The sequence below is a fragment of the Anastrepha obliqua genome, chromosome 4 (assembly GCF_027943255.1).
Source record: "Anastrepha obliqua isolate idAnaObli1 chromosome 4, idAnaObli1_1.0, whole genome shotgun sequence".
Taxonomy (NCBI): domain Eukaryota; kingdom Metazoa; phylum Arthropoda; class Insecta; order Diptera; family Tephritidae; genus Anastrepha; species Anastrepha obliqua.
Window position 1 is genome coordinate 114961297 of NC_072895.1, and position 12867 is coordinate 114974163.

The 12867-nt window shown below is 34.5% G+C and overlaps 1 protein-coding gene across 6 annotated transcripts in view; it reads left to right on the forward strand.

Moving 5' to 3' along the window:
• LOC129243634 (A disintegrin and metalloproteinase with thrombospondin motifs like) overlaps window positions 1-12867 on the forward strand; it is a 236910-nt gene that overhangs the window by 206840 nt on the left and 17203 nt on the right. For 5 of the 6 annotated variants that reach the window (XM_054880809.1, XM_054880806.1, XM_054880808.1 and 2 more), the window contains exons 9-10: window positions 5112-5254; window positions 7704-7759. In XM_054880809.1, the coding sequence (XP_054736784.1) occupies window positions 5112-5254; window positions 7704-7759 (199 nt within the window). Of the gene's footprint in view, window positions 1-5111; window positions 5255-5617; window positions 5671-7703; window positions 7760-12867 lie in introns of all 6 variants that reach the window. The other variant, XM_054880807.1, reaches the window with a different exon arrangement.

Here is a 12867-nt window from a genome sequence, read left to right on the forward strand (position 1 = left end):
ACACGGCGAAAAAAAAAACAGCTGATTTACCGACACCACTTTTAATAGATTCGCCTTGGGCAAAGGCTAACTTCTTAAACGTCGTCTTGCAATTAGCACTGCTTCGTATTATAAAATTCTGTGACGCGCAATTTGTTGTTAGTTCTGCCTTCTCCAAACTGGATAAAGAGGCAAAGCGAATGGGTCTGGTGGTGAACGAGGACAAAACGAAGTACCTCCTGTCTTCAAACAAACAGTCGGCGCACTCGCGTATCGGCACCCGCGTCACTGTTGACACTTATAATTTCGAGGTTGTAAAAAACTTCGAATATTTAGGAACCAGCATTAACACCGATAACAATGTCAGCCTTGAAATCCAACGTAGAATCTCTCTTGCCAACAAGTGCTACTTTGGATTAAGTAGGCAACTGAGCAGTAAAGTCCTCTCTCGACGAACAAAACTAACACTCTACAAGGCTTTCATCGTGCCCGTCCTAACGTATGGCGCAGAAGCGTGGGCGATGACAACATCCGATGAAGCGACGCTTGGAGTGTTTGAAAGAAAGATTCTGCGCAAGATTTTTGGACCTTTGCACGTTGGCAACGGCAATAATGGCAGGCGATGGAACGATGAGCTGTATGAGCTTTACCACGACATAGACATAGCGCAACGATAAAAATCCAGTGGCTACGCTGGCTGGGTCATGCCGTCCGAATGGATACAAAGGCTCCGGCTCTGAATGTATTCGAAGGGGTACCAGCTGGTGGTTGCAGAGGAAGAGGGTGGCCACCTTTGCGTTGGAAAAATCAGGTGGAGAAGAACTTGGCTTCACTTGGTGTGTCCAACTGACGCCGGTTAGCATGAGAAAGAAACGACTGGCGCGCTTTGTTAAACTCGGCCAAAATCGCGTAAGCGGTTATAGCGCCAATTAAGAAGAAGACGCGCAATATGCGTTTGCGAGGCGTATCGATGGCTTGCTGCATGCATTTAGGAACTTCAAACGATTACGCATTCTTTACTTTTTTGTTTAGGAACATTTGACTTTGTGTTTTGGCAGCGCAACTGACGTTGGGGAAGTCAGATAAATCTTCCTTTTAAATCACAATCTTCATTGTCAGGAATTCAATAATTGTTTTTTTTATTTTTATTAAAATATAGTTTATACTAAAACAATATCTTATTTTTCCAAGGCTCAAACTTTTTACAAGATTTATAATAATTCGATGCCCATCAAAACTTAAACTTTTTAATCAGAATTAAAAAAAAAAAACAAATGACTATGCAATTTTTTAAAAGTCCAAATTTGAAGTTGCTCAAAATTCTGATTGATTTATACAAGATTTATAGAAATTCGATTTTCGAAATTTTTCCTTATAATCGGGCTTTAAAAAAAATGCAGGTATGCAATTTTAAAGCCTACTAAATTCTAATATTAAAAATTCCGAATTGGCTTGAAACTCTCATTGATTTGTATACAAATTTTAAAAATTCTATTTTCGTGAAAATTTCAAACTTTTCAATCAGAATCAAAAAAAATAAAAACATCGTGTATGCAATTTTATAGCCCATTAAATTCTAAGAAAATAAAAAAGTCCACATTTGAAGAGGCTCGAAGTTCGCATTGTTGATTAGTATACAATTTTTAAAATTTTCGCTTTGCAGGAAAATGTATAGCTTTTTAATTAGAATTAAAAAAAAAACAAAATCAGGTGGACAATTTTATAGTCTATTAAATTCTAATATAAAAAAGTGGCTCAAAGTTCTGTTAGATTTTTAATAATGTCTAACGGCAGGGTATCCAAAGCGCTCTAACCAAAACTGAATCTTAAAAGGACAAAATGTCTGCTTGGGTTCAACTCCCACTGCATTATGAGCACCTTAGCCAGTAGAATGGATGTACCTCACAATGACTTCTGCAGGAGTTGGGGAGATGAAGAAGAAATTGAGTCGGTTCAACACCTCCTCTGTGAAGCCGTGCCAAATATCTTGGCGATTATTTCTTCGCAGACCTGGGAAATTTGCAAAATGTCTCACTGGAGGGACTAGTTACCTTCTTAAAAAGATCTAAGTGGTTTAAGCAGCTTAGTTAGGGGATGGAAATCAAATGCTGGTATTACAATGGGCCTAATGGCCACCGAGTGTCTTGCCTTAAACGAGCAACCGGGCCAACCTAACCTTAATAATGTTTTTCTCCTGATGGTGTTTTTAGCATTAAAAAATTGTCAATATGAAAAATTCTTTCACTTTGTTGCATAAAGTTGAAAAGTTAGATTAAAAAGGTCTTTTTTATAAAAAGAGCTATATTTTTATAAAAAAAAATTATTAAAATTAATAAAAGATACTTTTCCAAAATGTATCAAGATTGCTTTAAGTCACTCCATTAGTAGCACAGAACCAAACTGGTTCGATAGAACTGAACGTAACCAGTGTCTTGGTATCGAGGTATCTCTCGGCAGTTTCAGAAAGTATGCCAAAGATGGTACTTGACATCTGCTAAAAGCATTCACTAAACGATACTCAAACAAGGTGCTGCTTGTCTCCCACTAAATATCATTCCAAACTTATTAGTAATTCATCTGGCACCAAGTTGTTGAACCGAGCGTAATTATTAACCTAATCAGTGAGCGGCTAAAGACAAATCTAGAGTATTGAATGGCAGTATAAAAATAAGTCTTGTTCCAAAATATTCAGAAATTTATCCGATACAAAGGTTACTGTATTTTTTTACAATCCGTAAGCATTTAAAGGGCAAGTTTGGTTAATATCTCTATTTTTTAGCGTCTTTTGCATTTAAGGTTGCCATATTTCTATACACCTTACAGCAACTGCTTAGCTCAGATACTTGGTGTTTCAAGGATTCGGATTAAGTAAGAGGAAAGATATCGAACGATATAATATCCCAAAATTCGGTAATGTGACTACTCTAGCTATTTTTCGCATTTCAGGGATCATCATTTCATTTGCTCCCCCTGTTTCTAATTGTTGTATCAACCACTAGCCGCTTCCAAAATTGATTATTTAACGGAAGTTAATCACCGGAGAAAGCAAGAGTTTCACACTTATTTTGTTGTTCCTGAAGTCTTCAAAGTCTTCAACCTGATAAGCTCAAACCTAAATGAGAGGATGCGAGATAAGTAAACGGCTAAATGACTTGTGCATTTCTTAGAGCTTTGAAGTAGTGAAATGGAGTGGAGAGGAAGTTCATCGTAGTGCTTCATCCAATTCGCCAAGATGCTAACAGTGAAATCAGAGCTTGCCCTTTTTTGGGTGTAATTCTGAGTTTCTCTTTCTATTTGTAGTGCGCGTCAAATGGAGGGGTCTATAGTTTCATGACACCTCCGAACGGTAGATGGTTTTTTATGAGGAGCTTTTCCATGGAAAAATACCCTCTCGGAGGTTATTTTTCCATTGTCTGACGAAGAGCGACCACTTTTAGAAAAAATAAGTCTTCGGGGCTTCGAACCTTTGTATATACTTCCGAATGGTAGCCACATACCAAGCCATTAAGCTATAGCGGCCGTGGTTTGCTCATGCCATAGGGATTACAAACTGACTGGCTTAGGGAAAGTTCAAAGATGAGGCATTCAGGAGAGAGAGAGAAAGAGAGAGAGCGAGAGATCTTTGAATTACTGCCCCACAAAGGTCCTTTATTTGATCATGTTGGCTCTAGTGGCTTCTTAGAACGTTAAAATATGGTGCGCCTAACTATTATTTATTCAAATACTGAGACTTGCAGCCCCATAGTCCCATATAAAGAGTTATGAAAGCGCCTTAAGGCTGCGAGCATGATGCCACATGAGCATTCCACAAACCATTCAAGAGGCACCAGGTAAAACCTAGCTAACCAAATAGCGGAACTTGTTGCTGATTCAATCGCTTATGATTCATCACCAGTTGCAAAATATTCGAATTTGTATCCCAGATACTGCCAGATACTGACATATCAAGCTTAACAGCCGCTTCAGCTGAGAAGTTTGGATGCTTTTGCGCAACTCCTTCAGCTGAAGTGATGTCTGTGATTAATTCGCTGCGCTAATAATAAAAAATATTTCTAATTATTTTATCGTTAATCATTTTTTATCAATTAGTTACAATAAAGGAAAAATATGTACCACACATTTACTTGTTCTTGTCTTGCGCTTGATTGGTCTTACGCCCGCGCAAGGTGTGATATCATTTTCGATCTACATTTACATTAGTTGATATTAGTATTTATGGACCGTTACCGGTCCTTTGTCAGCTCATTTAAATATGTATAAGCGCAAACATACGTACGTATAAGCATTTATTATTGTGCCACCAAGCACCATCGTTAAAGCACAAAACTTCTTAGTTCCACTGTTAACACAGCTGCAGTTAGGGTATGATTTATATCGCGACTAGTGTTTTATTTACACTAATTTCATACTTTGATTGACAGCTGCAGTTTTGAAAAATTAAATTTATGGTAATTTAGAACTGATAGCGTCATGCAGCATGCACCCAGGGCATTCTACAAATACTAGGAACAATAGCTCCATATAAGGAATTCGTCGGTCAATTAGCATAGGGTAGTAAAAAAATAAATTTTATTAAAAAATTCACTCGACTGAATGGCTTATAAAAATAACAATAATACAATAAAACAATAAAATGTATGCACTTAATTATTAAAATTTAATCGTTAAATCGATTAATGTGATCAAGTAGTATGCCAAAGTGTAATCTATGAGACGTGTATGAATTGCGGCTAATTAAAGTCATCCGCGCCTAATAGCCTATCAGCTGGAGATGCAATAAAACTAGCCAATATTTGGATATCCCACAAAGCATAGTTCAAGCCTTTACCCACTCACACATTTTTTTTCTACCAGTTTCACTTGACAACTTCTGGCTTCCTACACAAGCGCTGGCTTGCAGCCAATTAGGCGCCTGCAACACGTAACGGCTTGCCATAATGCTCCCATTTTTTCGTTACTTCGTTATTTTTATTTGTTAATACTTTTTCGTTACACAATAATTTTAATTTCGTTTTTCGTATTTTTGTTTATTTTTTTCTTTTTATTCACTTTTATTTCGTGCCCAATAAATGCAACGTCGCGTCTGCTTTTGACACATTCGCATAACAAACAAAAATGCATGATGACAACAGGGAAGAGATGCAACACCATACCTGGAGAGGAATCGTGTCGGACGAGATGCCATCGATTCAGCGGCTGCCTTAACCGATATGGGTAAATATTTATTCCGTGAGCGACGGTTGCCCGTCTACGATATTGCAGTGGCGATAACAAAGTGAGTAGCGCACAAGACAAAAGAAAAACCAAAAACAAAAATTCACAAAACAAATATAAAAAAAAGACGTAGAAATATCAACGCATTACAGCTGAAATTGCAGGTGCGAAAATTTAATTGGCACATTTGCTGACAGCTCGCATTAGCAAATTATCGTTGATTTTCCCATCAATTTAAAAACTGTATGTCTACTTTTAAACTGTATACATTTTCCTGAGAATATTTTATTTTTATTACCTACTTTATAACTTTACTTTCTTTCCGCTCTTGTTTTTCCTGCTATTAAACTATTTGTCTATACTTTATTTCGTTTATCGTAAAAAAATCGATATACATATACTCAAATGTATATATAAAATACAGGTATGATATGTGTCGAAGACGTAAAGGCGGTCGTTGCACCAAAGGCACAGCGGGTAAAAATCTGAAGTCATTATTTTTTAAAACTAGTGTTTTAAGTAGTTCGAAAACTTTTTGCGTTGCAAATTAACCTTGTCTTGATTGAATAATACTTTGGAAGCTTTTTGTGGGGTTTATCGTAAGAACAAAAATTTATGGGAGCGCACATTTAAGTACAAACAAACATTTTATTTATCGAATTAAATACAAACAAACACTTAAATCACATAATAAATACTTATATATTCGATCAAAAACACATCTTGCACAACCACAACAATAACAGCAGATATTACGATCAAGTAAAAAGTAGTGGAATCACAAATCGTATTCACCCAAAAGCACACACCAACATGAGTAAACACACATATATACTATAAACGTGTTATACGAGCACAATTAAGGACACATACATTTACTTTTATAAATATCGTAAATTGGAATAGTTTTTAGTGTCAAGCGTTCTGGTATTTTGTGGCTTTAAAAATGCTTTCGCCTACTAAATGCATTTTTAACAGTTTTAACAGCTTTTGGTTATAAAAATGTTTGTGGCAAAACAGGCCGTGAGCTAATATCGTAAATCTAGATTATAGTTTTAAAGGATTCAAGGGTAGTCAAACGGTATTTGAGCAACAAAAAATTTACTTTGCGTTAACTGGGATGAGTATTTAATTGGAAATGGTATCTTGATTTATTATTTTTAATGAAATTTAAATAACCGTTATTGTTAGGTTTCAAGAGGTAGTTAAAATTTTTAATTTTAATTTTATTGATTCTTACGTAAATATCGTAACTTAACTTAAACTTGCAACGGGAAAGGCGTATTTTGACTGAGAACGTAAAAATCAAACACTCTACACCTAATATCGTTAATACAATATGTGATTTAAAAGCGTATAAGATACAAATATTTTTTAAAATGAAAGTCGTAAGCCTTACAAATTATTTAGAAGAACGCAAAATTTTAATTTTTCTGAAAAATCGTAATATCGCAAGCACAATATATTATTTAAAATAATATAAGGTGCGAATATTTCTTAAACGAAAGTAAAAATCAAACATCTTAAGCCCAATATCGTAAACACAATATATTATTTAAAAGCATATAAAATGCAAATATTTTTTAAAATTGACGTAGTAGCAATAGAAATTATTTAGAAGAACTTAAAATTTTAATTTTTCTAATATAAAAATAATATCGTAAGCACAATATATTAGTACAAATAAAAATATATGCGTATATTTCTAAAACAAACATCGCAAGCACAATATGTTATTTAAAAAAACGTAAGACTTGGATTTTTCGAACACTAATATCGTAAGCGCAATGCATTATTTGTGTTCATTTTATTGCTGGAATGGAATGCTGTTTTGAACCGCTATTAAAACATATGCGAATATCTTAAACAAAATACGTAATAGGAAGATGCTTGTGGTTGAAAAAATTGTATTTCTACAAAAAGCAAGCAAATGTATAGTTTCCACTAAAACATTTGCTAATATCGTAAACAAAATGCGTAATAGGAAAATGCTTATGGTGGAAAAATATATACTTGTGCAGTAAGCAAGCACATGGATAGCTTCCACCGACACCAAATGATATCGTAAGAACATATCGTAAGCTCAAAACGTAATATATCAAGCTATGGTAGTTAGTTATAACCAAAAATAGCACAATTAGTGCTGAGCAATTATTAGAGGCCACAACAATCCTCTTATCGTATAATCATATTTGAGTTAATAGCGTAATTTATTGCACAATCTGCGTTTCTACGAAAATAATACTTTTCGATACATACAATTTTTTGACGAGTGAAAAATAATTAAGCCTAGAGAGTCAAATTACTATAGGAACACATTCTTTTAGTCAGTATTTACCTTCTACAACATCACCATCAGAAAAAAATGTCTTTCACATTCTACAACTCTCCAATCTGTCTTTTACTTAATATATAATTCTTTTTAACCTATTAAATTCCTAATAATAGCAATATCGTATTTAATAATTTATTGTTTCCATATACGTAAATCAACGCGTTTTGCTTCGCAGACTTGATATGTGCAGACGTACAACAGCTCATGGTGAATGTAATCGTGGTACAGCAGGTAAATCTTAACTTGACGCAACGAATGATGTGTACATACATATATAAATATCTAGTTGAAAATAAGAAAAGAACAGTGAAAAGATGATAAATTTACGAAACAAAGTTTAAAACATAAATGTCATTTAAATATTCGCCACATCAAATCATTCAATCTGTGTGTATTTTCTCTTGAATACTCGTACAATGTTGAGCACGTCTCTGCTACACAATTCTATCCGCTGGACTGTAAGAAAGCACGTGATATTCTTTGAAAACATTTCTCTCTTTGTAAAGCAAAAAAAAAATTTAATTAATATTTCTTCTTTATGCTTGACGTGTAAATATGTTGAAGTGATTAAAAGCGATTTCACACATGCAAGTCTACCCCATATGATGTGCGCCGCTGATAACAACTACACGCCGTGCTATGATATTATATACATGCGAAAAGCTGACTTATTCTTCACTTTTTCTGGCACTCTATGTTTTATATGAATTTCTAGCGAGTCGAACTTATTCACTTCTGTGTAAAAAATGTTATTTTTATTACTTTATATCTTTTTTTGGCATTTATGAAGCTAATCGTACTGACGCGCATGCAATGTAGGGGAGATCGGGGGGTCGTGAGACACGGGGGGTCATGAGACACGCTCACAGCCCTGAACTGAAGAGCGCGGCATCTGTCTGGTATCTGCGTAACTTCTTGCTAGCTTTCAATCATAATATTTACATGACAAATATTTTGTTCATGCAGGTTATTTGTGTGTCCTCATACCGCGACTCCACTTGTGTGATTGAAAGTTTTGCTGATAATCGTTTTTGTTGTTTCTTACACTTTGTTGAACAAGCTAATTATAAAAGTGCATGCATCAAAACCTTCCTTGGTGAGTAGCCTTTTGACCCACAACAAGAGTTTTGCGTAAATATTAAATGCATCCATAAAACAGTGGCCACATTGAAAATAAAGCAATTGGGGGGTCGTGAGACAGCGTATTCGGGGGGTCATGAGACATGCTATTTCCGTAATCTAGGAACATTTAATAGTATTCTACAGCCGTATCTCGCATTTCTGTATTATCTGCAAAGGTGTAATGCCCAAAAAATTAAACCGAAACAATTCGATTCACTCTAATACTTGCGATAGACCTGTTCACTTGAAATGTGCAAATTTAACAGCCGGCTATTACACCTGCATCCATTGTGAATCTGATTAATCTAATATTTTCTTTTTCGGATATTCATTGACTTGATTGATTAGGTATATTATTCATATTGTTCATATCAATTATATTGTAGAAGCCAATATATGCCTTTTTAACGATTGAAATAAAAAATTTTTATAAAATCAGGCCGTTTTCTTTCTGATGAAATTTGTGTCTCACAACCCCCCGAACATGCGAAAATCCGAAAAAAATGATTTTTGAGCAGGCAGGCAAAACTTAGAGATTTTTCTATAATTTTAAGAAATTAATCTTTTGTCAAAGTGTTGTTATACTTAATCACAATTAAAAAATTTTAATGTGCAGAAAAATGGATAGGTTATATTATGTTTATGGTCAAAAAACAAAACCCGTCTCATAACCCCCCGATCTCCCCTAAATAACAATGAAATCGTATAAATATATCTGCATTTATTGACCACTATTTTATAAATATTTTAAGATATTTTAAGTATCATACTCAGGGTTTTAATTAAAAAGAAAAGTTTTCTTCTAGTAACGTCATGAAAGATTGTTACTTCTTTTTCTTTATTTAGTTATTTATCTCTAATGAACTTCATCAGGTATTTTATAACGTGGAACGCCACATTATTTAAGCCAAATTAAGAGAGACTTCGTATCGGTAGGCCTATCGGCATACCCACTCCAGATATAAAATTAAAATGTTTTCCTATAGGGGGAACGCCACTGTGGGGGGTCAAAATATAGTCGATTTTTGGGAATTTTTTTTTATAAGTAGGAATGTTGATGTAAATTTTCATTAAAAAATATTGAAAATTGACAAATTTATGTAAATAAACGTAACGAGTTAAAAAAATGACGTCATCTGGTGGCAGCGATACAGCAATGAATAATCATCTGAAATCAAGAAACCAAAAATTTTACTAATCTACACAATAGTCGCTATAGTTGTACGTAGCCGTTTTTTTTTTTTTTGCAAAATGGTGATGATTTGAATTTCGATGTGTGTTTTTCGCCATTTTTTTGATTTTCAACAGACCAAAAATAGTTATCTTCAAAATTTGGAAAATCGGCTACGTACAACAATAGCCAATGCGATAACAAAAATTAAAAAAAAAAATTCAAATCGGTTCATTAGTCTTCGAGAAATCGTTGCCACCGGATCAAAAAAAAGTCGTTTCGAGAAAAACGCGTTCAAAATAAAGCATCGTATCGTAAGCGTACGGGGCCGAACCGACGGGCGCTCACTTAAGTGCACATAGAATCGGAATAAAGCGAATTTCGCTTTAAAATTTTTACCACATTTTCTTGAGTAGTTATAGTAACAATTTATGCAAAAAAAAAAAGATTTTTTTGAATTTTCACAGTGGCGTTCCCCCTTAACCTTAATCGCCACTTGGCAACAGAGTCCATTTCTATTTGATTTCGTAGCCAGATTCCGCAGACTGATTTTGAAAGGCAGGTGTTCGGGCTTATCACTCTTTTCTTTACGAATAAATCTCTTAATCGCATACAGTTGTTACTGCCTTCGCAGAACTTTAGTGATCTTTTTGTTTTTGATTTTTGCTGGCTGAGGTAGGGTTCAAAATGCCTTCGCACTTACAGCGACCGTCGTCTACTGCGTGAGTGGTGTGGCCATTAAACCCTCCTCTCCTTCTAAGGAAATACCCTTCCCGGGATTAATTTTGGTAAAATTAAAAGTACCATCGACAACCGTCACTCTAACCGACCTCCTATCACGTTTAGTAGCCCACCAAGCATTCTCTGCTTCAAGACACGTAGATAGTTAGGTCAATAGGTGTAAGTGGTAATCGTTCTTCAAACCAACTCACTTAGCCCGTTACCGATCGATTGTGATACCATAGTAGCAGTTTGCCAGCCTCTCCTCGTTAAACCATTTTGTTTTAAGTGCAAACCCATTGTTCTGGCTGACCCTTATATTATATGTATCCCTAAGGTCAGCGGTATCTTTCAAGAACTAATCCCACTGGCATGCCATGCAAGACAGTGACAAAGAAGACGTCTGAGAGATTCTTCCTCCGCCTCATACTTGCAGCTTGCATTCTTCACGATAAGTGAATTTGTCGCAGTTTATAATACCAAAATCGTCAGCAAAGACGATTTGATTCTGTGTAGAAAGAATGGCACGCTGTCGCATTCTCCTGGCGAGTCCCCCTTTCGGTATCTCCATCTCGCAGAAACTGTGTAAAAGCATCAAAATGGAAAACTGCTTACTTTGAACTGAGTCAATGCACTGTAATGTTCGGTATAATAACTTTTTTCAATCAATGTATTAATTCAGTGTTAACTTACTGCATTTACTGTAGTTTTGTCGTACACAAAAGTTCACTGCACACAAATTGAACTCCAGTTGCAAATCGCAAAGCAAAATTTTCACAAAAACCAACTATTAACGAAAATATAAAAATAAAAGTGAAACTGCTGTTGCCAAACAAATTATAGCGATAACAAATTGCTGCCATTGCAATGCCGGAAAAAATATCATAAAATGCAACAGTTAATTGAGAGAGGGTGACAGTGCACGGCAGTCAATACGTAAGACTAAAATAACCAGTTTTTAATGATGCAGTTAATCGCTGGCGATTAGTAAAATTGGTAAACTCTTTTACAATTTAAATAAATTAAGGAAACTTAAAAATTTAGTGAAAAGTTGTATATATCGGGTGGTTAAAATAAAAGTATATTTTTTAAGCACCAGAAACTTTTTTTCTAAACTAAAGAAAGAAAATTTTTAAGAAAAATTAAATGAAATTTTTTAAACTAAAGAATATGAGTAAAATTCATTATTATCTCTTTGTCTCGTCTTTATTAGCAAAAGTGCAGTTCTGGGAACTTTTAAAAAAGAAACTCAAGTCCACTTAAGAATTTCTACCTATATAATATGCACAAAATTGCTGAGTTCTTATGTTAAACGAGTACTTCAGCTGCTAATAATCATTCTTAGCCTTAGTTGGAGAATTCATCTCAATAAAATGGGGTTCAAAGGCAAAATCTGCTAAAATGAGAGAAACTATTTTGTAAAACGTCTCTAGTCTTGGCCATTACCATTATTTATGGGGCATAATACGATGGCTTATGGCTCTACCTCATGAATTGCGTGGACAGTATCGGCGGTTTAGCCGTAAGAATTGTTGATATTGTTCTTGTAACAGCATACAAATTTTTCATAAAAGTTTGGGGAGCACTGCTGGAGTGAGAGGTCTTAGGGATATAAATCTGGGTCGTTCTGGTAACGTAGAACACAGCCATTCACGAGTCTTAATTGTTAATGGATAAGCCGGACAACTTCTACTTTTAAGAGTATTTTTGGGCATAGTTTCCATACAAAACTATTATTTTTTAATTTTTTTATTAGTGGAAAATCGTAAACTCAAAACTTTACCAAGAAGATTTTTTTTAATTTTAATTTAATTTTAACTGTCAGTGTTTGGCTAAAATTTTATTGATGATTTATGTACAGAGAAAAAAATCTGACCCTCGAATTCAAAACCGATTTTTTTTTAATTTTAATTTACTTTTAACTGTCAGTGTTTGGTTAAAACTTTATTGATGATTTGTATTAATTCACATACCTATCCTAACTAAGAATAGAGAAAAAAAATCTGGCCCTTGAACTCTAAACAGATTTTTTTAAATTTTAATTTACTTTTAACTGTCAGTGTTTGGTTAAAATTTTATTGATGATTTATTTTAATTCATATGTCTGCTAACTAAGAACAGAGAAACAAATCTGATCATTAAACTAACATTCAAAAAAGTGCGTTTATCATACTTCTTGTACTTCTTGATTTCCGTGATATCCGCTTACGCGACTTTGACCGAGTTTAACGGGCCAGTCAACACCTAATCTTTCCAGGCCTTCCTCTTACAACACAAGGAAACACAAAAAAAAAAACATTTAAATAAACTTTACTATCGAATTTCT